The sequence below is a fragment of the Enoplosus armatus genome, chromosome 3 (assembly GCF_043641665.1).
Source record: "Enoplosus armatus isolate fEnoArm2 chromosome 3, fEnoArm2.hap1, whole genome shotgun sequence".
Classification (NCBI taxonomy): Eukaryota; Metazoa; Chordata; class Actinopteri; order Centrarchiformes; family Enoplosidae; genus Enoplosus; species Enoplosus armatus.
The window spans coordinates 13,860,966-13,884,651 of record NC_092182.1 but is presented as its reverse complement, the minus strand read 5'-3'; the positions used below and the strand labels follow the sequence as shown (position 1 = coordinate 13,884,651).

The 23,686-nt window shown below is 42.6% G+C and overlaps 1 protein-coding gene across 2 annotated transcripts in view; it reads left to right on the top strand.

The window, feature by feature from the left end:
- Positions 1 to 19,449, top strand: part of celsr2 (cadherin, EGF LAG seven-pass G-type receptor 2) — a 59,638-nt gene extending 40,189 nt beyond the window's left edge. The window contains exons 6-34 of one of the 2 annotated variants that reach the window (XM_070902419.1): positions 1,727 to 1,884; positions 2,302 to 2,465; positions 2,747 to 2,872; positions 4,875 to 5,041; positions 5,721 to 5,900; positions 5,992 to 6,105; positions 6,469 to 6,625; positions 6,840 to 6,981; positions 7,095 to 7,215; positions 8,077 to 8,260; positions 8,407 to 8,508; positions 8,658 to 8,752; positions 9,163 to 9,372; positions 9,609 to 9,792; positions 10,250 to 10,568; positions 11,140 to 11,307; positions 11,438 to 11,561; positions 11,665 to 11,865; positions 11,980 to 12,154; positions 13,205 to 13,317; positions 13,682 to 13,764; positions 15,189 to 15,315; positions 15,408 to 15,518; positions 16,064 to 16,194; positions 16,291 to 16,376; positions 16,459 to 16,623; positions 17,214 to 17,429; positions 17,665 to 17,887; positions 19,425 to 19,449. In XM_070902419.1, coding sequence (XP_070758520.1) covers positions 1,727 to 1,884; positions 2,302 to 2,465; positions 2,747 to 2,872; positions 4,875 to 5,041; positions 5,721 to 5,900; positions 5,992 to 6,105; positions 6,469 to 6,625; positions 6,840 to 6,981; positions 7,095 to 7,215; positions 8,077 to 8,260; positions 8,407 to 8,508; positions 8,658 to 8,752; positions 9,163 to 9,372; positions 9,609 to 9,792; positions 10,250 to 10,568; positions 11,140 to 11,307; positions 11,438 to 11,561; positions 11,665 to 11,865; positions 11,980 to 12,154; positions 13,205 to 13,317; positions 13,682 to 13,764; positions 15,189 to 15,315; positions 15,408 to 15,518; positions 16,064 to 16,194; positions 16,291 to 16,376; positions 16,459 to 16,623; positions 17,214 to 17,429; positions 17,665 to 17,887; positions 19,425 to 19,449 — 4,371 coding nt within the window. Of the gene's footprint in view, positions 1 to 1,726; positions 1,885 to 2,301; positions 2,466 to 2,746; positions 2,873 to 4,874; positions 5,042 to 5,720; positions 5,901 to 5,991; positions 6,106 to 6,468; positions 6,626 to 6,839; positions 6,982 to 7,094; positions 7,216 to 8,076; positions 8,261 to 8,406; positions 8,509 to 8,657; positions 8,753 to 9,162; positions 9,373 to 9,608; positions 9,793 to 10,249; positions 10,569 to 11,139; positions 11,308 to 11,437; positions 11,562 to 11,664; positions 11,866 to 11,979; positions 12,155 to 13,204; positions 13,318 to 13,681; positions 13,765 to 15,188; positions 15,316 to 15,407; positions 15,519 to 16,063; positions 16,195 to 16,290; positions 16,402 to 16,432; positions 16,624 to 17,213; positions 17,430 to 17,664; positions 17,892 to 19,424 lie in introns of those variants that run through there. The other variant, XM_070902418.1, reaches the window with a different exon arrangement.
- The last annotated feature ends 4,237 nt before the right edge of the window (positions 19,450 to 23,686 follow it).

Sequence of the window (23,686 nt, the reverse complement as noted above, 5' to 3'; positions counted from 1 at the left end):
ACATCACTAACACTCAGCACACTGTGATCACGAGACACAAAGTGAGCGAAGGAATTTAACCGCAGCCTCTCAGTTACGGGCATATTATTAGAGGCTCACAGAGATTTAATCTAATCTGCTCAATGAGAAAATCATGTGAGAGAAATTTAATTGTGGCAGTGCCTTGGGCTAAAATTATATTTGCCATTGCTGTATTGCTTGATGAAGTGTGTTTTGTCTTAATAGATTTCCTATGATAGAGATGCTAAAGATGTTGCACCAGGCAATGAAATCTACACCGTGTCTCTAGCTGGGTGTTGTTTTTCCGAGCTTTTAAATTAAGGGATCAGACAGCAAAGATGAGGCTTTTCAACAGCAGAGCAGTCAGGAAATTGTAATTCCTGAGGCTCATGCAGTCGATGGTGGGGATCTATTTTAGTTTAACCTAATGGAGAACTAAATAGCCATACAATAGAAACAGACTTTATGTCTGTTTTCAAGCCATTAGCGATGAGCCAATTCTTCACATCATCTCTGCACATGAGACGAGCTAATTCCTGCTAAATCCTGTCCGACCAGCTGACAGCTCAGCGGCCCGTCCTCGCCTGCCGGCAGCCGAGTCAGACAGCGCTCCGCTCTCAGCTCAGCTCGCGACACCAGCTTGAACCTACGCTTAGGGTTAATATGAGCTCTACGTGACCTCAGAGAAACTGCCCCTGTTTGAAAAGAGGTCGCAACCTTTTATCGACAGGATCATCATTCTCTCCCCCGCAGACCCCTCCTTCTTTTGTTGCTCCCCCCATTGATTTCTTAGACAATGAAGAAGATCCTTTGTCGACAGGGATGATGTCCTGCAGAGAGCGAGCTCCTCTCCTGTGTGTGTGTGTGTGTGTGTGTGTGTGTGTGTGCGTGTGTGCGTGTGCTTGCCAGCCGCTGCCTTTAGCTCGAGCTGTTATGATCTGAATTATTAAAATACTCCACAACAGCGAGCTAAAGATGAACAGGGATTGAACGTGAGTGTGATGCAAAAGATCATTTATGTGGTTGTCGTTTCCCAGTTTCAAAGCTCCAGTTTTTAATCTGGCTCATAAAACTACGTGCAATTTAGCACTGGGTGAGATTCACAGAAGTTTCTGTACTGCTTTATGGATTAATGCCTTGTTAGTTGCAGCAGAAATATTAGGCATTTTCATGACAACCTATTTCTGAGTCCTATTTATAAATGCTAGGTGACCAAAATACTTCAGCATCTTAAAAATAGCAACACGGAAGTACTGTTTTTTTTTTCTCAGTGTTTCATGATCTTTGTGCTGACAAACCTTTTGGGAATTCTCAAATGAATATGATACTATAGGACAATAATAGCTTGATTTAGATGGAGCAGATGAGAGAAAAACTATTTTTAGGGTTTAGGGTTTTTGCTGTGCTGTACTGAACTGCACTAATTCAGATCCTTGTGCATACTGACTTCTTCTTAAAATAGACGGGCATTATTCTGTGATGTATTCTCTCAATGCAAAAGTCATAAGCACAGAAAACATAGATTGCTAAAACATTACCAGGAACCTCAAACTGTTCTCTAGATTCTCAGGTGTACAGAAAGACTTCAGTGTGCATAATACAGGCGAGGCAACACGGCATTATGTATTCTTAATCCTCATTGTTTTGACTGGAGCCTCCCCAGAAACATAAGGAAGTCGCTCCATAATTTATCTTGATATTCATGAGTTTGTCTCTCACTCCACAGCCCGTCTTAAACCAGGCCGGCCTGCCGCAGGGCCCCTCGGACCAGAAGGTCGTCGTGGTGACGGTGGACAACTGTGACGCCTCCGTGGCCCTCAGGTTCGGGCACATGATCGGAAACTACACCTGCTCTGCTCAGGGCAGCCAATCGGGATCCAAAAAGTAAGTCCACAGGAAGTACATCAGCAGATTGTGAGTTCTGTCATCTAGATGTGGAAGATTAATCTTAATTTTGCAGCAGAAATTTCATAAATAACCTTTTACTCTTTGCCTTACTTATTCCCTCATTACTTCTGTATTGACTTCAGTAATTTAATTGATTACTTTCTTTGCAGTTGGCTCATTAAGAGAGAGAGTAAACTTGTTTTGAAATGAACTTCCACATCTCCGGGGTGTTAACTAAGCTTTGCTTTTTTTCCTTCATAGGGATGTTTATCCTTTTTTTTCTGTTTTCATCTCCAGAGGGAGAAATAACATCGCAAAACTATCTCTGTGATGAATTTTTCATGCGTTCCTCCCCCATTAGTGTTGATGATGTAAAGGCAGAGTAAAACTCCGGTAAAACTCCTCTGTTTTCAGATCGCTGGACCTGACCGGCCCCCTGCTCCTCGGAGGGGTCCCCAAACTCCCAGAGGACTTTCCTATTCGCAACCGGCAGTTCGTGGGCTGCATGAAGAACCTGCGTATCGACAACCAGCACATAGACATGGCCAGCTTCATCGCCAACAACGGCACTCTGCCAGGTACATTTTTGACCTGCCTTTTCTTTATCTCTTAAACCTGTGACTGTTTTGCAGTCAAACAATGTTTTGTTGTGAGAGCAGCCAAGTGAGAGAGACTGGCAGAGGAAAGACAATAACAATGAGTATAATGAGCACAGCGGGGAAGTAGAGTCAGTGGGAAATGATCATTGTACCTGCTATGAATAGTTTATTACCCTCTAACTCTTTGCTACTTTGATGAAATAATGAGGTAGGACAGATCAAACAGATAGATCAACCTCTTTATGTTCTCACTCTCCTAGGATGCTCTGCCAAGAGACATTTCTGCAACAACAACCCGTGTCTGAACGGAGGAACCTGCGTGAACCTGTGGGGCTCCTTCAGTTGTGACTGCCCTCTCGGATTTGGAGGGCAAAACTGCGAAAGAGGTGAGCGAGTCAAGACGAAAAGTGCCGGGGCATCAGGGTGGAAACGTGCAGACATGAGACGAGATCTGACACGGACTTGTCTGCCGTTTTGACCCCAGACTGTCCTCTGACTTTGTGACCCGAGAACTGAGTTATGAAGCTGTCGTCCATCAGCTCAAAATAAGCAGAGTGGAAACAGTAACAGAGACTCACTGCTGCAGAAACTGCTGCATTTGCATTTGAAAATAACAGGTGAATAATCAACCGTGTGCACTGCAGCTATCGTTGTGTGTTTGAACACTGACTTCAGACATGCATAGTCATAAAAAGCCTTTGATTACGCTACAGTAGTTTTAATATCTGATTTATGACAGAATCAGTTGTGAGAATCAAGCCGCTTGAGGTTGAATTATCTCTGGTTTCGATGATCTTGAACTATTTAAGACTAATTGCTTTTGGACTTTTGAAGACATACGTTGCTTATGTTTCTGTCCTCGTGTTCTCCAGTGTCTGTTCTTTCGTTCACCTGATCCCCTGCAGCTGTTGTGCTGATTTATGGTTTACAGCAATTTGAGAAGAGACAGAGGAAGAGAAATGAGCCATGTAAACGACTGTAGAATGAGTAAAAAATACTTAAAGGGAAAAGGTGGGGAGGGGGCTGTAGAAGTGGGACATAATGCAGTGTGATCACATTACTGATCTCCAGAGATGATTTAATGAGCTTTGATTACTTGAATCTATTATAACCAACAACAGTCTTGAACAATCATCAACACCATCAGAGGTGTTTTTTAGAATGCAGTTGTTTATGTATGTATGTGCATGGGGATGGTGTAGAGCTGAACAGGCCACTATTTTGATAATCAAATCATGGTTTGAGTCAATTTCAAATGTGAATTTCAAAATGTGATTCCAGCTTCTCAAATCTGAAGATTTCCTGGTTTTCTTTTTTCTTATATGATCATGAACTCAGTATATTTTGGGTGTAAGTCGGACATTTAGTTGGCAAACTCCATAATTAACATAAATGTTAGTTGCAGCCCTAATATGGTGTGTGTATGTAAAATGTACCTCCATAAACTTTGATCTGTTGGTGTATTCCGGCCACACGGATATAGGAGGTAATTATGTGTAGTTAAACTCAACTTACTCACACAGTGCTAATTAATAATAATGAATTAATGTGAATGTGAATCATTCTGACTTAAATTTTTCTGCAGTTTGTCTCTTTGCATGTCACTCCTCTCACCAGCCAGCAGCGACAGCCACAGGGCATCAGGTTTATTTGCCGTCACTAATCAGTCATTTCGATCGGGTGCTTTTCTTTGTGCAGCGACGACGTAATGAGAGGGAAACTGTTTCACATCAGGCAGAATGTCCTTTCGTGTCACTTTGTTGACGTGTGAAAGAGCCTCAGAGTCGGTGCGCGAGCGAACTCCAAAACGTCCTTCTGCTTCATGAAGTGAAACTACATTTGAAATGATTTGAAATTAAAATTTCACTGCTAGACTAAAAGATTTAGATTGGGGTCCCCTCCAGACATGTCATATAAAAATACTCTGCCTTGAATAATAATTTATGTCTGACAAAAAAACAGCAGATGAATGTGAAAACAGCTTTCTAACGTCAAACTCTCACGTACATTATTCTGCAGCTCAAACATCAGTCAACAGACAAGAGGAAAAACACCTTTCTGACTGGAGGGAGACTTTAATCATATGCTGTTTGAAATGTTTACCTCAGTGTCCTTTTGTCTTATTCCCCTGAATTACCAGTGCAGGTGTTGGTTGTAAAGGCAATGATTCAAGCTTTCTGGGAACACCTGATTTGATTTCAGAAAGCCACAAAAAGCTTCCAGATTACTGAAGTAAAGCGTCTTCATGTCTGAGTTTTTTAGCTGAACATGGCCGTGACCAGAGGACATACTGGACTCACTGGTTGACAGAGATGAGTCACTGTCTCATGTCACCTACTGTGAATTTTACTCACATTCGATCTGCTTTTTCACATATCTTTCCTGTAGTTATGGCCAGCCCGCAACGCTTTCTGGGTAACAGTCTGTTGCAGTGGAACAACATGGCGGCGGCGGCCTCCGTCCCCTGGCATGTAGAGCTCATGTTCCGCACACGTCAGGCCGGCGCTACGCTGCTGCACATCTCCGCTGGCCTGCAGCACAACCTCACACTGCAGGTGAGAGCAACACACACGTCTTCTAGCTGCACAAGGATACACACAAACACTCTTTCTGGCTACGTCCTGGCCTCCTCCTGCTTGAGGCCAAGTTGCATCAGACATTATTTCGCTCTACAGACAGTTTTACAGATGCTGAAATGTTGCAATGCACAGCAAAAGAGAGAAACATTTTGAAGGGTTTCAAGGTTAGTTGTCACTTAAGCAGCAAAGAGCAAATATAAAAAAACATATATATATTTCTTCATGAGTGTGAGGTCCAGCTGTCCTCACCAGAAGTTTCCAAAAGATAAAACACTGTGGGATCGAGGCTCCACCTGTTGGCCATCTGAGCAGCAGCACGTCACTTAATATCAGAGGACGTAAACCCAAAATGATCAGACGCTCATTGTAACATCTGAGGCATTTTCAGCCCTTTTGAGCTCGTCTAGACTGACGCCTCTTTGATGTGACATAGCTGTCCGATAATCTATTTCCAGACCTGCACACTTATGATGTGCAGCTATTCAAGGTTTGAACTTTGACTGTAAAGTGTGCAAAAAAAAAAGCTCTCGGTTTCTGTTCATCATGTGATTCTTGGTGGTCTTTTTTTCTCCTCTGCTGTCCTCTGTTATTGAACATCGGTTCAATCTCCCTCCTGCTGTTTCTTCCCTCTTCTCGGCTCTCTCTGCCTTTGTAGCTGCGCGGGGGGAGCGTGTTGATGGGGCTGCACAGAGGGGAAGACTCCACTCTCTCCCGCGTGGAGGAGGTGCTGGTGAACGATGGAGACTGGCATCATTTGCAGCTGGATATTAGCAGTTTGGGGGGAGTGGCGAGCCACCACAAAGCAGTGTTGTCTTTGGACCAGGGACTCTATCTGGTGAGTTGTTGTGTCCTGGTTGCTGTAAATCACCATGAATTATATTTGTGTAGTTCTGCAGCCATAAAGTCTGTGTCGTGCACCTTTTCAGGCCAGTATGGAGGTGGACGGGAAGCTGCGAGACTCCAAGCTGAAGACTGTGAGCGTTGGTGGTGTGGCAATGCCTGATGGGAAAATTCAGCATGGCTTCCGTGGCTGCATACAGGTCTGTCCCTTCTTCAGCTTCTGTGTTCATATCAGCGTTTGTGATCATGTCTAAAAGCAGACAATATCCAAATTATTCAGATCAAAAGGAATCTAGATTTGGTCAAATTTAACTGAATAAGAATAAATTTTTTAGATGTTCAGATTACATATTAATGTTGTTTTAACAGCATTTCAGTGACCCTTAAATCATTTACATTCACTAATTTTGAACATTTCACTCATCAAAACAAACACCATACTTGAGAGCCCTGTCAAAAATACGAATTTATTTGCAATTTCTGAGCGGCAATCATTTGTGAAACTTGACGCTGCAACCATTTGCTATCTGGACTAAAGTGTTTGTTTGTTTGTCTGCTTGCAGGGTCTGCGTGTGGGCGGGGCTCTGAGTCTGTCTCAGGCGAGGAAGGTGAACGTGGAGCCGGGTTGCAACGTGCCCGACCCCTGCAGCTCCAGCCCCTGTCCCGTCAACAGCTACTGCAGCGACGACTGGGACAGCTTCTCCTGCACCTGCCTCACTGGTCAGTCTGCTGCTACGTGTTATAATGCTTATTATTCCATTAAACAAATGATAAAGCAACACCGGGCAACTTGTTACAACATATTTTAAACTTGATCCGTGTTTTCTATAAATATAAGACGGAGTCACAGTTGTCCTTTCACACAGTTTACTGGCAATGTTGTGAGAGCACATCAACTTATTTTCCTGTATTTCACCTTTCTTTTCTTCTACAGGCTACTATGGTACCAACTGCACTGATGTGTGCTCATTAAACCCCTGCGAGCACGAGTCGACGTGCACCAGGAAGCTGAGCTCCTCTCGTGGTTACACCTGCGACTGTCCCCGCAGCTACTTTGGCCATTACTGCGAGAAAAAGTAAATACAGTTTTCCTCATTTATGTTAAACTGTGTGTGTTGGTCGTGGGTCGTCTTGTGTTGTATGCTTTATTACTCTGGAGGTGAACTCATGAACTCGTGTATGTCTGCAGGACCGATCTGCCGTGTCCCAGAGGCTGGTGGGGTCACAAGACCTGCGGCCCCTGTAACTGTCAGACAGACAAGGGCTTTGACTCTGACTGCAACAAGACGAGTGGAGAGTGTCGCTGCAAGGTGAGTGTGTCGACCTGCAGCTGTTATTCATCACTGGGACATCTGTAACAACCAGATGAGTGTGAGAGTGCATAATGTTAGAAGTGAACGTCTAAAGCTGTGTCTCAAACCCATACAACATACTGTAGGTACTATACAGTAAATGTAGGAGAAAATTATGCAATACGTGCATCAACTGACCTCTTTCACACTGCCTCACAGAGAGAAAGATAAAATATATATATTTAATTATATATTTTTTTCTGTTTTCCAAGATCTGCCACACCACCATCTGTGGTTTTCAGTTTTCTTTTAAAGAGCATGAACATAAAAGGACAAAAATAACAAAAATGAACATGAAGACCTTTTTAAACATGAGGGGGAAACGAAGAAGGATTATTAATATATATTATATATAAAACTAAAATAATGTTTATGATACGTATTTAAGTCTGAAGTGAAGGTTGAAATGTAAATAATGGATTTTTATTTATTTATTTATTTCATTCTTTAGTTTTCTTTTTATTTATTTAAAGTTTATTTAGTTTTGCAAAGTTCAATGTAAATTCCACCAATAAAAAAAATCACAATAAAAATATAAAAGCTTTGGTATCGCTATAAAAATAGGGCCATTAACATAACTAAGCCAGTCTGGAAGCGAAGGCACATTCACTGACTTCCATTGTTGTACAAGCAAAGATAATTATGAAACTCGTCCTTCAGCAACCAGATGTTTCTGAAGAAGCAGCTGCAGCCCGTCGTCGCTCTCAAGTGGCAATATGTGGGGATGGATTAAAATGAAGGAGGCAATTGTGGAAAGATGGATTTAAAAAAAATAGTTAATCAGCACTTCCTCTCTCCTCTCTCCAATTGCGTTTCCAGGACAACCACTACCGTCCTGAAGGCAGCGACACCTGCCTGCTGTGTGACTGCTACCCGGTCGGCTCTTTCTCCAGAGCATGTGACCGAGAGAGCGGCCAGTGTCAGTGCAAACCCGGTGTCATTGGACGCCAGTGCGACCGCTGTGACAACCCCTTCGCTGAAGTTTCTCCCAACGGCTGCGAAGGTCAGAATACATCATATTACTGTCAAGTTACTGTAATGCTTAATTTACCATCCCTGTTTCATTTATAGCTATAAATATATTCAATATTTTTTTTATTTTTATCCTCATCATCTGCCTCCGTCTCTCTCCTCTCCTTCCTGCTCCAGTAATCTATGACAGCTGCCCTCAGGCCATCGAGGCTGGGATCTGGTGGCCCAGGACTAAGTTTGGTCTCCCTGCAGCAGTTCCCTGTCCCAAGGGAACGCTCGGTATGATGGTTTCTCAGGCACCTCGTCAAATTACCATATAATAATGGCAATATATGAAACTCGCCTCAAGCCCTCTCTCAGCCGCAGTCTATTCCTCACCTCTCAAGTGATAACTCTCTCTCTCTCTCTCTCTGTTTCCTCCCTCTCAGGCACAGCGATCCGCCACTGCGATGAGCACAAGGGCTGGTTACCTCCCAATCTCTTCAACTGCACCTCCGTTACCTTCAGCAAGCTGAAAGCCCTGGTGAGTAGCTTCGGTTTTAAAATGAACCTCGCAATCCCCACAGTGGCATCCTCATTCAGAAGGTTTGTTTATCGTCTTAGTTTACTTTGTTGGCATGCTAATAATAGCTCAAAAGTTGTTTTTTTTTTAAAAAGGTATTGGACAAACAAAAAATTTGGCAATCCATCCAATAGTTGTTGTGACAGTTCATACAAAACCTCGCCAGAGTCATTAGGATTCGTCCTCTGGGGAACATCAATGTCTCTGCAGAATTTCACAGCAATCCATCCAATACTTGAGATCTTTCAGTCTGGACTGACCAACAGACATTACCGTCCCTCGGGGCACGTCACTAGCATGGCTAAAATATGTCTCACCAGTGAAGCTTCTACAAATTACTAAATGGTTATGTTTCCCTTTCCTTCTGCCAGTCTGAAAGGTTTTCCCGCAACGCATCGCTCCTGGACTCTGGACACGTTCAGCAGACGGCGGCCATGTTGGCCAACGCCACCTCGCACACAGACAGCTACTACGGCAGCGATGTGAAAGTTGCTTATCGGCTCACGCAGAGTCTCCTGCAGCACGAGAGCAACCAGCAGGGCTTCAACCTCACGGCGACACAGGACGTCCACTTCACTGAGGTGAACAAGCACATGATATCTCTGCTGGAAACTTCACAACACAGCAGCAAACAAAATAAGAACAATAGATTGTGGCAGTTTTTGCGGTCAACAAAATTGGTGTATAAACAGGAAGCCAGTCCTGCCTGGTGGGACTTCACAGCCTCACATGCTGTATCTGCAGGGAACACATCACACTTCATTTCACTCTCCGCTGCGGCATCCTGTCACACTGAACTCTCGCTGTTTCCTGACAGAATCTGGTCCGTGTGGGCAGCGCCATCCTGTCTCCAGACACACGGCCGCACTGGGAGCTGATCCAGCACTCGGAGGGCGGCACGGCGGCGCTGCTCCGCCACTACGAGGAATACGCAAACACACTGGCACAGAACATGAGGAAGACCTACCTCAGCCCCTTCACCATCGTCACACCACACATAGGTGAGCGTTTTACCACAAGATGGGACACACTGACAACCACTAAAGTCTGTAGAGCTACTTTATTGGGGATTCTTATGTATTGTTATATATTTAATCAGAATCGGGTTATTTAAGTTATTTATTTATTTAAGAAATTTACAGTTTATTATTAACTTTTCCAGCACGAGAGAACATCTTACAGACAACAGAACACATGTGGGCACAGGAAAGTGGCTAATACAAATAAAATAAGACAAACAATTAACATAAAAACTAGAAATAATGAAAAATGCCAGTAATCATTTCCTAAAGCCCTAAAATTTATTAAAACAGAAAAACTGTAATTCCTTAGAATGGAGAAGCCAGAACTTGTTGGGAATGTTGTTTATTGAAATAGTTGCAGATAATTTGTCTGTCAATCGACTGAACATTCGAGCTCTAATCGTTTTGTAAAAACATCAAATGTTTTTCTCCTCAGTCATCTCCGTGGATCGTCTGAAAAAGATGAATTTCGCCGGAGCTAAACTCCCGCGGTACCAGTCCCTGAGGGGCCCTCGTCCCACGGACCTGGAGACGGCGGTCACGCTGCCCGATTCAGTCTTCCAACCACCTGTGGACACGAAGGGCCACAGACACCTGGATGTCTTCCCAGAGTCCTCGCTGAGGAACCGCTCGGCCAACAGGAAGAGACGCCACCCTGACGACAGCCAGCAGGACGCCATCGCCAGCGTGATCATCTTCCACAGCCTGGCCTCGCTGTTACCAGAGAGCTATGATCCCGACAAGAGAAGTCTGCGGTAAGAGCGATATATAAAGATGGAACATGAAGCGCTGTGACCAATGAGTCATTTTTAGACAAGAAACGACAGGAGAGAGGGGGAGGGGTATATCATGCAACAAAAGTCCCAGCTGAAATCGTACCAGTGACTTTGTGATTATATGGTTTACATCTTAACCCCTCTGCCACCAGAACGTCTCAAGCGCTTTAATTTGATGCACATGATTTCTTTTACAATCCCCCACAAGATCCAAATGAAGAGACTTTTATTTATTGTCTACAAAAACAGTGAATATTCACTTCCATCACAGTAAATACAGATTTTTTTTTTGTCTGGTAGAGCTTAGTTTCAATGAAAATCTTCGAGTCATCAGAAAACCTTTATCTAAAATAAATATTCCTGATGACCTGGAAGCTGCAGTATGTCAGACATCGCATAAACATCACTGAACTTGTGATTAGTTTTTAGTTTTACAAACGTTTTCAGTTAGTTTTCATTTTAAAAGGGGCATATGATGTCCATGATATAATTCATTTTCACTGTGTCTAGAGTCTTTAATCATTTGATGTTTGTTGTTCATTTTCATCAGGGTGCCAAAGCGTCCGGTCATCAACACCCCGGTTGTCAGCATCACAGTCCACGACAACGACGAGCTGCTGCAGCACACGCTGGACAAACCCATCACCGTGCAGTTCCGCCTGGTCACCACTGAGGAGCGCTCCAAACCCATCTGTGTCTTCTGGAACCACACCATACTGTGAGCACACACACACACACACACACACACACACACACACACACACACAGTATCACAGTGTTGATGATGAAACTAGAAACTGGATGAAGTTGAGTTATTCCCACGTTGTCCTCTTTGCGTTTTATGTCAGTGGCGGGAACGGCGGCTGGTCGGCGAAGGGCTGCGAGGTGGTTTTCAGAAACGGCACCCACATCAGCTGTCAGTGTTATCACATGACCAGCTTCGCCGTGCTCATGGACATCTCCAGGAGAGAGGTGAGGGACAGTGAGACGTTCCACTTCACCAAAAACCACAGATATCAAAACTCTGCTCTCTGACTCAATCTGTTTTCCCTCCTCATCGTGACGTCTGTGTCAGAACGGAGAGATTCTGCCGATCAAAATCCTGACGTGGAGCACAGTGGGAGTGACGCTGAGCTTCCTCTTCCTCACCACGATCTTCCTCCTCTGTCTGAGAGCCATGCAGTGCAACAAGACGAGCATCATCAACAACGGAGCCACCGCTCTCTTCCTCTCCGAGCTCATCTTCATCCTGGGCATCAACCAGGCAGACAACCCGGTAATCAATCAGTATTAATTATTATATATGATTAAATTATAGTATTAATTAATACTAATATTAGTTTCCTTCCATCTCTTTAATGTTTTCACGTGTTTCTCGCTCTCTTTGCAGTTTTTGTGCACAGTCATCGCCATCCTGCTGCACTTCTTCTACCTCTGCACTTTCTCCTGGCTCTTCCTGGAGGGGCTGCACGTCTACCGCATGATCAGTGAAGTGCGAGACATCAACTACGGACCCATGAGATTCTACTACCTGATTGGCTGGGGAGTGCCAGCCTTCATCACAGGTCTGAACCCTCACATCACCACTTCAAAGCACAGAAATGTACCTCTTGTACAGGGGGGAAGAAAGTCCCTTCATCCAAGTTTTGTTTTGTAGTTTCTTAAATCGGTAAAAGCAGCTAAAACTTGATTCTCAACACGGCCAGTAAAAGAACCCAAAAAAAACAACAAAATCAACAATGTAGAGGTGTTACTGAAATATAGATTTTTTTAAACATGTTTTACTTACTCAAAGCAGTTTGCAAAACTAATCTTATAACAGCAGCTGCAGACACGTGACAAAAAACAAACAAAATAAAAAGGCATAAGAAAAAATTAAAGGTGAATAAATCAATAGAATAGATGGATTCATGATAACAGAGTTGCATTATGACACATCTCACATGTTTGTTTCATGGACTTATTATTTATTATTTCTAATGAGTGCGTACCATTGTTTTCCAAATATTTCCGAAGGTCACGTTTTTATTTATTATTTATTATTTGCTAATGCAACTGTTAGCTCTTTGTTTGTTTAGTTCAGAATTGCTCCGACGTCCCAGATCTACCTGAGCAGCAACAAGTTTAATTTAAGTCATAACCAAACTCACACTATCCTGTTAATGACGTCTATGTTTGTCTTTTGGGCTTCATTTTCTGACGATGCCTTTTATCAGTGAGCTGATCTCATCTCGGCTGCATCTTGGACGCACGTTAATGTGTGATATCCGTGATTATCCAGCAAGCGTGCCCCCTGTCCCAAAGTGAAGATGAAACAGATGGAAAATGTGAGACGTCTTCCAGTAAAATGTTATTTAGTCTGCCTGGTCAAAAAGTCAAAATCAGGGCTTGATGTTATTTTATTTCGAAAACAAAGCTGTTTGACTACTTCAGATGGAAAAACCTCCTCAGGATAGAAAGAGGTTTGAAGGTTGAAAACTGACATTACATCAACAAAAGGAAATCAAACTTTCCTTTTACACACTCACAAACATATCGTTTATACTGTAAATGTGACTGAGAACTCAACAGTTGTTGTCTGATGCGACCGTCTGTCTGTCTGTGTTCGTCTCCAGGTTTGGCCGTGGGTCTGGACCCTGAAGGCTACGGGAACCCAGACTTCTGTTGGCTGTCTATGTACGACACTCTCATCTGGAGCTTTGCCGGACCCATCGCCATGGTGGCCTCGGTGAGTCCCTGCAGACCCCTGCAGATCCGCTTGTGGAGACATTTGAACCTCAGACATGTGAAGGCTCGCAGATACAAAACTAAAAACATGATGTAAACACAAAGACAAATAATAAAGCTTTAAATGCAGAAAATAAAGTTGTGTGTTTTCCACTGACGTGTTTAGTCTTTAGCAGTGCAGCGGTCCACGTCAGTCCAACATGCTGACTCATGATGATCTCATCAGAGCGGCACTAGAGATGTTTTGACAGCGAACACACCCGTCACTGTTCAGCAGTAAAGAAAACAGACATTAGTTTGATGTTGACTTTCACAAACTCCTGCCATGTTGTGAGTCGTGATGCAGTCTGACGTTGTGTCCACAGATGAACATCTTCCTCTACATCCTGTCGTCCAGAGCCTCCTGCTCCCTGAGACACCACAGCATTGAGAAGAAAGAGCCTCGTGTGTGAGTGTCCCACCGTTTCCATCAAATATTAACACCCGCACTGTTAACAAGCTGCCAAGTTCTTTTATTTAGACTTTGTCCAGTTGGAGGAAAGCCCTGAACTTTCCAATCTAAACCAGTAAAACTCGACCACACCTCAATCGGCATTTAATAACAATGACATCAGATCAAATCTTTCCATTCATTCACTCTAAAGATATCTCAATAATCTGTCTCATCTGACTGGACTACACTGCAGAGAAGCTAACATTGACACAACAGGGGAGAAGGTTATTAATTTCACCTTAAACATGTTTAAATTTGTGGGTCAAAATGTTAAAACCGTTTAAACTTTGGGAAGCCACAGCAGCTGGACTAGTGTGAGTTTATTTACGACAAAACTACTGAGCGACATCATAGAAATCGGTGTCATAATCAATCCAGAAAGGGCAAAGAAAAAAATCAGGCTGGCTGAAAAAATATGTTTTGAGCCTGTCACAGATTTTGTGTGATGGGATTTTGGTCTAGTACTGCGTCCTTTTCCTCTCTTCACTCTCTTGTCACTCAATTCAATTCAAAATCCATTGAAGTTGGCTCCTTCCTGTTACAGCCGACAAAGTGACTTCAGCTTTCTGCACAGCGTCGTCTGTGTCCTTTCTTATTTGTTGAGAAAATGTAAAACTGTGACAAACATATGACAGACTTTGTGTGTTCAAAACCTGATGGCTCCTTCTTGATGTTCTTAAAATCACAAAAAGACTATACAATCTGACATTTTGAATTTGTTTTGTGCTCACTCAGCAGTTTTGCTATAAACTTGGATACCTTAGTGGTGCGGTTTTTGTGAAACTTCAGAGCTGAAATGATTAGTTGATTAATCGATTAGTCAGTCGACTAAAAAAATAATCTGCAACTATTTTGATAATCGAATAATTGTTTCAGTCATTTTTCAAGAAAAAATAGTGGAAATAATTATTCATATTCTCACTTCTCTTCTTCGCTTCTCAAGTGGCTGCTTCTCTTTGTCGTATATAAAAGTAAACTGAGTCAGTTTGGGTTTTGGACTTTTAGTCAGACAAGACAAGACAACTGATAATGAAAATAATCAATAGTTGCAGCCCTGTTATGCATTAAAAAATGAAAGTTTTTGGCAAATGACTGGGATTGGGAGAAATAATAGACAACATTTTTAAAGCAACAACAGATTTAAAGATGTATTTGTAATATACAGTGTGCAGTGAAATGCTTAGATACCATCTCCACACACTGCGTGCAGTGCAAGTTATAATAAAATGGAGAGAAAATACAGACTTTTAAAAAAGAGGAACATTTTAAAGGGCAAATTCTGGCAAAAGGTTGGTGATCACAGCTCTTCATGAGACAACAACTGACAGCTGCTCACCAACATCTCTGTTTTCTCTCTCGTGTGATTTCATGATCTGCAGCTCCGGCCTGAAGACCGCAGGTGGCGCTCTCCTCCTGGTCTCAGTCACATGTTTTCTGGCGCTCCTCTCCGTCAACAGCGACATGATCATCTTCCACTACCTGTTCGCTGGGTTCAACTGTGTGCAGGTGAGTCCTCCACTTCCCCTCTGAGACAGTTTGAAAGGTCGATTTCTGTCGTTGTGCTGACCCTCTTCCCTCTTCTGTCGTCCAACCTCCAGGGTCCCTTTGTGTTCTTCTTCCGCATCGTCTTCAATAAGGAAGCGAGGAATGCCATGAAATACTGCTGCAGCCGCAAACGCCCGGATCACATGATCAAATCCAAAGCCTCTGTGAGTCGGACAGCTCTGCGACGTAGAGCTCAGCTTTAGTTACATGTTGGGAGACTCAAACTGTTGAATGGACTCTCACACATGTGACATGTGTTACGACCTCAGAGTAGTCAGTTCATGTTTATGTATCATTATTACAGCATCTTTCCCCAAAAACATGAAACCATCTCCTGTTAACTTTCTGGACTTGGTGTGAGCTTTCCCCCAACAAAAGTACTGTGTTTGAGTAACGTTTGCTAAAAAAAAATTTGTTATAACTATTTAAAGTTTAACATCTTCAGTAGAAACCAATGAGCTTGAGGCTGATATGGACGCAAAGACAGGCCATAACAGTTTGGGTTTTATAAGAAAATAACCACCTAATTGTGAAATTGAATCACCACAAAACATTCATGTTGAAATATAAATACACAGAACACTGAAATATTTGACTATCTATTAAAATGATAATAATCTATCTAAATTGATTGATGGTGGTTTTGAAGTGTAAATATGAAAACATTTTGAATTCTTAAAACACTCATCCCTCCTCTCTGTGTCTCCAGGGCTACAAATGCAACACAAACTACATGGACGGCCGGTTGTACCACCTTCCCTTTGGAGACTCCAGCGTGTCTCTGAACGGCACCATGCAGAGCGGCAAGAGCCAGCAGAGCTACGTGCCATTTGTCCTCCGGTAAGGCATTAAGAGTTCATACTAAAAATGAAAGGGTTCACATGCAGCATTAACCTGACAGAGTGACAGGAGCACTGACTTCTTGTGTCTTTTCAGGGACGACGGGTTGAGCAGCAGCCAGGCGCACATCGCTCTGAACGACCACACGTCACTCTTCCATGAAACTAAAGAGCACTTGGACGGTATTATTCTCATTCAGCGTCTCTGATTCAGTTTAACTGCAGTGATTTGGTACGACGATGTCAACCTCTCCTCTCTGTGTAGACCGGGACAGCGACTCTGACAGCGACTTGTCTCTGGAGGACGACCAGAGCGGTTCCTACGCCTCCACGCACTCCTCCGACAGCGAGGACGAGGAGGGTCCACTCCCTCCGGAGGAATGCTGGGAAAACCTGGCGTCTAACGGGGGCAAGAGACCACAACCACACGGTACAGAAGCTCATCTGGACCACAGTTTGTGCCTCTCGTGTGTTATGTAACATTAGAGTCACAGCGCTCAGCATCGGATCGTCTTAACACCTTCTGAGGATGTGAGAAACCTTCAGAGCAGCAAACAGTCTTTTAACCACAGAATCATTAGTATATTGGTATATATTGATGTTTCTTTACAATATTCTATATTTTCATACAAAATCGTGTATAATTTCGCTTGAGTTTCACAAGACGAGCAAGGACGTGTCATGTCCAGCTTCCAGAGTCTTTCAGATCAGCATTAAGTGTTGTTAAACCTCCTTCTGGGTTTATTTTACAGAAAATTGGAAGCTAAGCGCTGTGACTTGAATGTAATGGTAATACATGAGAGACACAAACTGGGCTACACCTACACCGAACACCTGACAGTGCTGGAGTTGCATGTTTTAAACTCTACATATGTTCATTCACACACTAGAAGAGAGGAAACCCATCTCAACCATCTCTTTCGGTTAATCCCATCAGCATTTAGTACATCATAGTACATAAATACAGAAGCATTAACTATCTTTCCTACATTTCATTCGTTCTTTGTTTCTGGTTTTCAGACAACAGTCTGAGTAAGATGTACTGGCCTGGAGATTACGCAGCAGCACTGAACGACAGCGAGCTCGCAGGTACAGACAGACTGAAGCCGGACGCTCTGGCCAATCCAGAGCTGAGTCTCGGCCGCGATGGCCGGGCGTTATCAGACTGCAGGATGCAGGACACCATGGCGGTGCTGCTGCCCAGTCTGCCAAACCTCAACGCCCACCCGCACAAAGGTAAAGTTCAGCCCAGACAGCTGCAGGAGTTTGGACACCTTTAATGTGTTAAACCATTACCATGTGGTCTAGTCTCACCTGGTCTGAGTGGAACAGCTTTTGTATTGTTTCAAGATGACGCATGGAACGAGAAACTGCACAAAAACTGTTACTATATTATTTGATTTTTTGTTCAGTTTTTTGTCTATCGTTGTGTTTTCATAAAGATGTCCCACCTTGTTTTCATCCGGCTCAGGGATCCTAAAGAAGAAGCAGCTTTCTCCCATCGTAGAGAGGAATGGTCTCAACCGCATCCACAATGAACTGTGTGAAAACGCCCCTGGCGCGGCGTCTCCGCTGGGATCCTCCTCTAGTGACGGTCGAGCCGGCCCGGCTAAACCCGGCCTGCCGGATCAGCTGAACGGTGTCGCCATGAGCATCAAGGCGGGGACGGTGGACGGTGACTCATCAGGATCAGAGTGAGTATTTAGACGAGCGAAGACCTCACATAACCAAAGAAAGATAAAAGACAATATCAGATACTGGCATAAAGCGTTGTTTTCTACCTGTGCGTGTGTCCAGCGTTGTTTCACTATGTGTCGCAGAAGTCATTCAGTGTTTCGTTCAACTGTCTGCGTCAAACTACGACTTGTGCTGCTGTCCTCAGTGATTGTTGTTTTCATTGCTTGTAGTCCGTCTCATTTCCACCTAATTATCTTAAATGTTAAAGTCAGACCAAATGAAGACAGCACCCATCCTGCTGTTAGAGTGACGCCCACAGAGTGAACATAAATGTGGAGGGATCCCAAACCGTTTTAATTGGACCCAAAAATGTAGTGATAAAGTGTGTAGGATTGATTACTATATCAGCTGTATAACAGTTCTGTATTTTGTATTTTGTGCTCACTGCTCATGCAGCACACACACGTTTCACTTTCACAGTCGTCCATTGCTTGCTTCGTTGAGGACACGCAGCTATTATAGCAGATATGTGTGGTGATTACACAGAAGTATAGTTGGTTTGTTGCTTCTGTAATCAGAAATATATCAGTGTGTAGGACAGACAAGGTACTATTTGATACTAGTGCAAGCACCCAAGTTTCAGTATCAACACCGAAACAACACTTTCTTGATAATTTACTTAGAGAAAGAAACATTTATATCGTGACAAAAGAAGCTTTTCAAACACTAATGTCGTCTAAACACAAGCAGCCGTTCAAAATATTCATTTAAATCGAGACCGGTCTGATTTCTAATCTTACATTTGATGCAAACTTTGGATGCTTAAACGTTTTTGATTCTCTGTGTTATGAACACATTTCAGTCAGTAACAAAAAAGTGTTCAGGCTCAATAACCAGCTATTTAAACAGAAGGATGCCAGGAGGGTCAGAGGACAGAGAGCAACAAACTGAACTTAACGGCACTGATCTGTGGATGGAAAGCTGCACATGTCCAATATGAAGAAAATGAAAGCTTAGCTACTGTGTGTACGACTGCAGACGAGTGGCGAGCATAAAGTCAGCCTCTAATAGACCCACGTCTGGTTAAGACATGTACACGTAGGTGTATATCAAAAGGCACTTTTGAAATGCAGTAGGTCTTATTTACAGTAAAAAAAAAATAGAAATTGTAGTTTACTAATCAACCTTTTTTGCCCCTTCTCTCTTTCCAAAAATCATAGATTTTTATTCTTTAATTTTATCCCATGAAGCTCTGATCCTCATTCAAATCAATCAGGATCACTGTCTTCAGATTGGTGCATCATTTATCATCTGTCACCTCACTGTGTGTGTGTGTGTGTGTGTGTGTGTGTGTGTGTGTGTGTGTGTGTGTGTGTGTGTGTGTGTGTGTGTGTGTGTGTGTGTGTGTGTGATAAAGTGTTTCATCGCCTCACGTTTCTTTTTTTTCTGTTTGTGTTCTTTCTTGTGTTGCGCTGCATTCGTCTCCAACACATCCCTCTCCATCCATCATGTCCTCCATGTCGTCCTCCTCCATGCACCACCCTGTTTTCCCAGCAGCCACTGCAACACCTCCATGTGACCGCGCTGACGGAGGGGTGTGTCTTTGCAGGTCTTAGAGCCTCCTTCCTCAACACTGACTGCAAAACAGGGAGCGCCGGACTTCCCTTAAAAACAAATGTGGAGAAAAAAAAAGGAATTCCCCCTCGTCATCATGATCCTCTGAAGAAGTGTGTGTGTTGTACTGTGTGTGTGTGTGTGTGTGTGTGTGTGTGTGTGTGTGTGTGTGTTTGAGTTCATACATGTGTGCCAAACCTCAGGAGTCACTGCACTGGCCCGGGCTCACGCACACTGACAGAACGAGTCTCACTCTCCCTTTAAAGAAATCATTTTGTTTACATACTTGAAGCAATGCACTTTTTTGTTTTTAATTTGCTGCCCAGATTTGTTGGCGGTCGATTCTTTTATTTCATTTTTTGTAGTGTTCTTTTCTTTTGTTCCAGGATATATATTTTGTTTTGAAGACTGGAACAATAAAGAGGTCATGTTGTTGTTTTGGGGGTTGGGTCATTTAGTTGTAGACTTGCAAACATTCAGGGAAATTCCTTTTTCATGCATAAACTACTTTGTGACGTCTTCCTGGTTTTCCTGCTTCTGTTGCTGTTGGGGCTGTTGGTGTTTGTGCCAGTCTGAGGTCTGACGAGTTCAGACTCGGGTTATCGAGTTACTTTACACGCCTGAAATGTCCAAGAGGCACAAAATGCGGCCGAGTGCAGGTCGTTCATAGACACTCTCCGTGGATTTCTGAACTTGAAAACAAGGACGAAAGACTGGCTGTACCCGCCTGTTCACGGATGCTCCATATAAGCTATTTGTCATTAATGAAGGATGTTTCCAGAGGCAACAGCTGTTCACAGCTGCACAGACTGACGGCCTTCTGCACTGCTCAGCCTTCCGGGGGGTGAAAAACCTGCATGTGCAGACCTAAAAAGGACTCAAAGGACTTTTGATACATGTTTTTTTTTTTTGTAAATCACTGAGAGCACATTTTTTATGGACGTTAAAAGCGCTCTCATTTCAAGTTCAGTGACTAAACAGCTGTATTTTATAGATTAGCTACAGAGCTTTTGTTGTTTGTAAAATAATGAATCACACGCGAGATTGTGTTGTAATAATATTTGAGCTGTAATCCATTTCTACTGTACAGAGTGGCCTGTAAATGAATCGAGGACATATCTTTAAATGTAAACATGTAAACTTCCTTCACACACGTCAGTTTTTAGGAATCGCTGATGATACTCGGGAGGAAATATCTGAGTTACTTCGTTCAGTCAAATTGATGTGATATTTGTGGATGCCATTATACCAACCATATGAATTTAATGTATAAACTTCATGCCATAAGAATCAACACTACCAGGTCAATCATATCAACTCTGGTATCCCAACAGAGAATCGTCTCTTTTACTCTGCCGCTCCCGTTTTTACTGATTAAACTGTTTTCTACCATTTTCCATCTTACCTCAAGTTTTTATCAGTGCCAAGTCAAATAACTTCACTTATTTAAATTGTGTTGTTGTTTTCCTGTACGACGTATTTTGCTTTACAGCTGTTTGGTACATCATTGCTACTGTACAACTGGAATAATTAGATATTTGCTATGAAAAAACAACCAGGTTCTTTTATTATAGATATCGCTGCCTGTTTGTGTCCACGTGAATGAATTTCACTTGAATCTGTTGTTTCACAGCTGATTGTTCAATCAAAGCGTAGATGTTTTTGTAAATATGCTTATTCGCTTTCTGGAGAAGATAAATATCATTAAATATGAAACTGCAGCTTGTTAGCTTAGCTTAGCTTAGCATAAAGATTGGAAGCAGGAGGAAACTGCTAGCCTGGCTCTGTCCCAAAGTAACAAAATCCACCTACCAGCTCCTCTGAAGCTTTAACACTTTATATCTAATTTTTTGAATCTGGACAAAAACTGGAGTCTCTGCTGGTTGCCTGGCAACTGCCCAGAGCCAAAACAAATAGTCAGACACATAACTACCAGCACTCGTGAACTTAATGGTGCTGGTGGGCTGATTTTGTTACAGTTGGACAGAGCCAGGCTAGCTGTTTGCTCCTGCTTCCAATCTTTATGCTAAGCTAAGCGGCTGCTAGCTTTAGCTTCATGTTTACAAGACAAGAAAGCAAGAATGCAAGAAAGCATATTTCCCAAAATGTCAAACTAGTTCATTCACCGTTTTTGAATTTTGAACACAACACAGTCAAAGCTGTAGTGACACAGAGTAGTCTCTACATGTGGCTGGTGTTTTTCTATGTGGAATAACAAGTAAAAGAGAGTTTTAATGGTGGCATCATTGTGTTCCTGCTGTCAGAGGTGAATCTGCCAGCAGCACATTTAATAATAAGATCAAATTAAACTTCAATGATCCCCGCTGGAACCTGAGCTGTTTCAGTGAAAATAAATGAATAAATTATAGTCTGGGAAAGGAAACGGCCACTGAGCTCCCGTCCATAAATGTAGAAGAAAATAAAGGCCGATTTATACGTTTTAGCATTTGTTTGGGAAGTCAAAAATAAAACAATCAATTCATAAATTAAATGATACATTTCAAGGGGTTGCTGTGAACTGTCATCTGGACAATTGTTCCCACTGCTCAAGCAAGTATAAAATGACATGTCCGGTCTAAAGGTGTTGTGCTCCAACTTTGAAGTTTGAACAAAGTATGGAAGAGTTTTCAGTGTTTGAATAAAATCTTTTCTAATTTACATAATCTTTCAGAAAGATTCTCCTCCGTTGGGCCCACTTGATAGTCTGGATCACTGTTATTAATATTTTCATGAATTACAAAACAATTTTAACCATTATTTTTAGGTGACAGCCGTGTTTTTGAGTCTAAACGTGCTGCTTGCGTCCTCGCAACAAGCAGCTGACATCACTTGAAGATGAGGAGAAGAGGCTGCTGCTGCTGCTCACCTGTGTCCCTGTTTTATCATCAACGTCCACTTCAGAGCCGCTCATTCTTCCTCTCTGCTGAACTCCAGCTGCTTCTGAAATGGAACCAAAGTCAACCCACCAGCCCCACTAGGGCGGCAAATAATGATTACTTTCATTACTGATTTAGAAACGTATTATCTTTGATTAATCAACTTGGCCTCAACTGTGAAAAAAAAAGAAAACATTTTATTCAACTTGATGAATTATGAATAAACCATTAAGAATGTATTAATATTTAATGAACAATTATTTAATACAGTAGGTTTCAGCACTAGATGTTACTGCACTTACACTGAAGAAGAGGCTCCACACCTCAGCGACTGAATGAGCTCCACCAACATACATCTGCTCATGTTTTGTTACAGCACGCAGTATTTCTTTCTCCGACTAATTCTTTCAGAAACTTGTAAACACTTGAAAAGCTGCTTTTCAAACAAAAGCCTTGAGATGCCTCTTTGGGTGAACCCGCTATTATTAGCTCCCATACAGGAAGTAGAATTCATGACCCTCGGTTCTCAGGCTGGAGGTTTATGTCTCTGGGGAGAAGCCCGGCCTGACATCGTACAGACAATATGAGTGTATTGTGGGCTTGTGTAGTATATCTTACAGGTTCTTATATGAAATATAAAAACAGTACTTTTTCTTGGTCACTGCTGAATAAATATTTGATTGAAAAATACAGTATTATTGGACTATTGGTAGGTAAATTATGTCTGATAGATTAAGAAAAGTATGTATGACCAGAATCTTTTCGTATTGCTTTACATCCATCAAATCCATCAATGTTAAGCAACTTGATTTTAGAGGGTTACTTCAGTTTGACTTGTTGGATAGTCAGCATATCACATACACATGCTCACACTTTGCACTAGGATGCTATCTGCTGCCTCAAGAGTATAAAGAAGATTGCACTGTATTTAGAGAGTAGAAAGCTTTGATGTGAGCGGTGCCCATAACAGTTCAGCTCTTCAGTGGGTCTCTGGTGTCCCAGGACAGGTTATCTCCCCATAGAGACAATCGCTGTCACCACGATGAACGCGGACTGTAGACTGATACCTCCATGGCCTGCAGCAACATGAAAGACGAGTCTCACTCTCTGTCTTTGCTGCTTTGTGTGTCCCAACACCTTTATTCCACAGACTCAGACACAGAGGTGACAATAAGTGGCAAAGAATTGCCAGTAGTGACTATACCATGATCACCAGTCATCCAAGCATAAACATCAACAATGTTGTGCACTTTACTTCATTGTGTTTGTCTGTCTCTCCTGTAAACAGGCTCTGAGATCATATTAACTGATACTGTAGCATCCTTA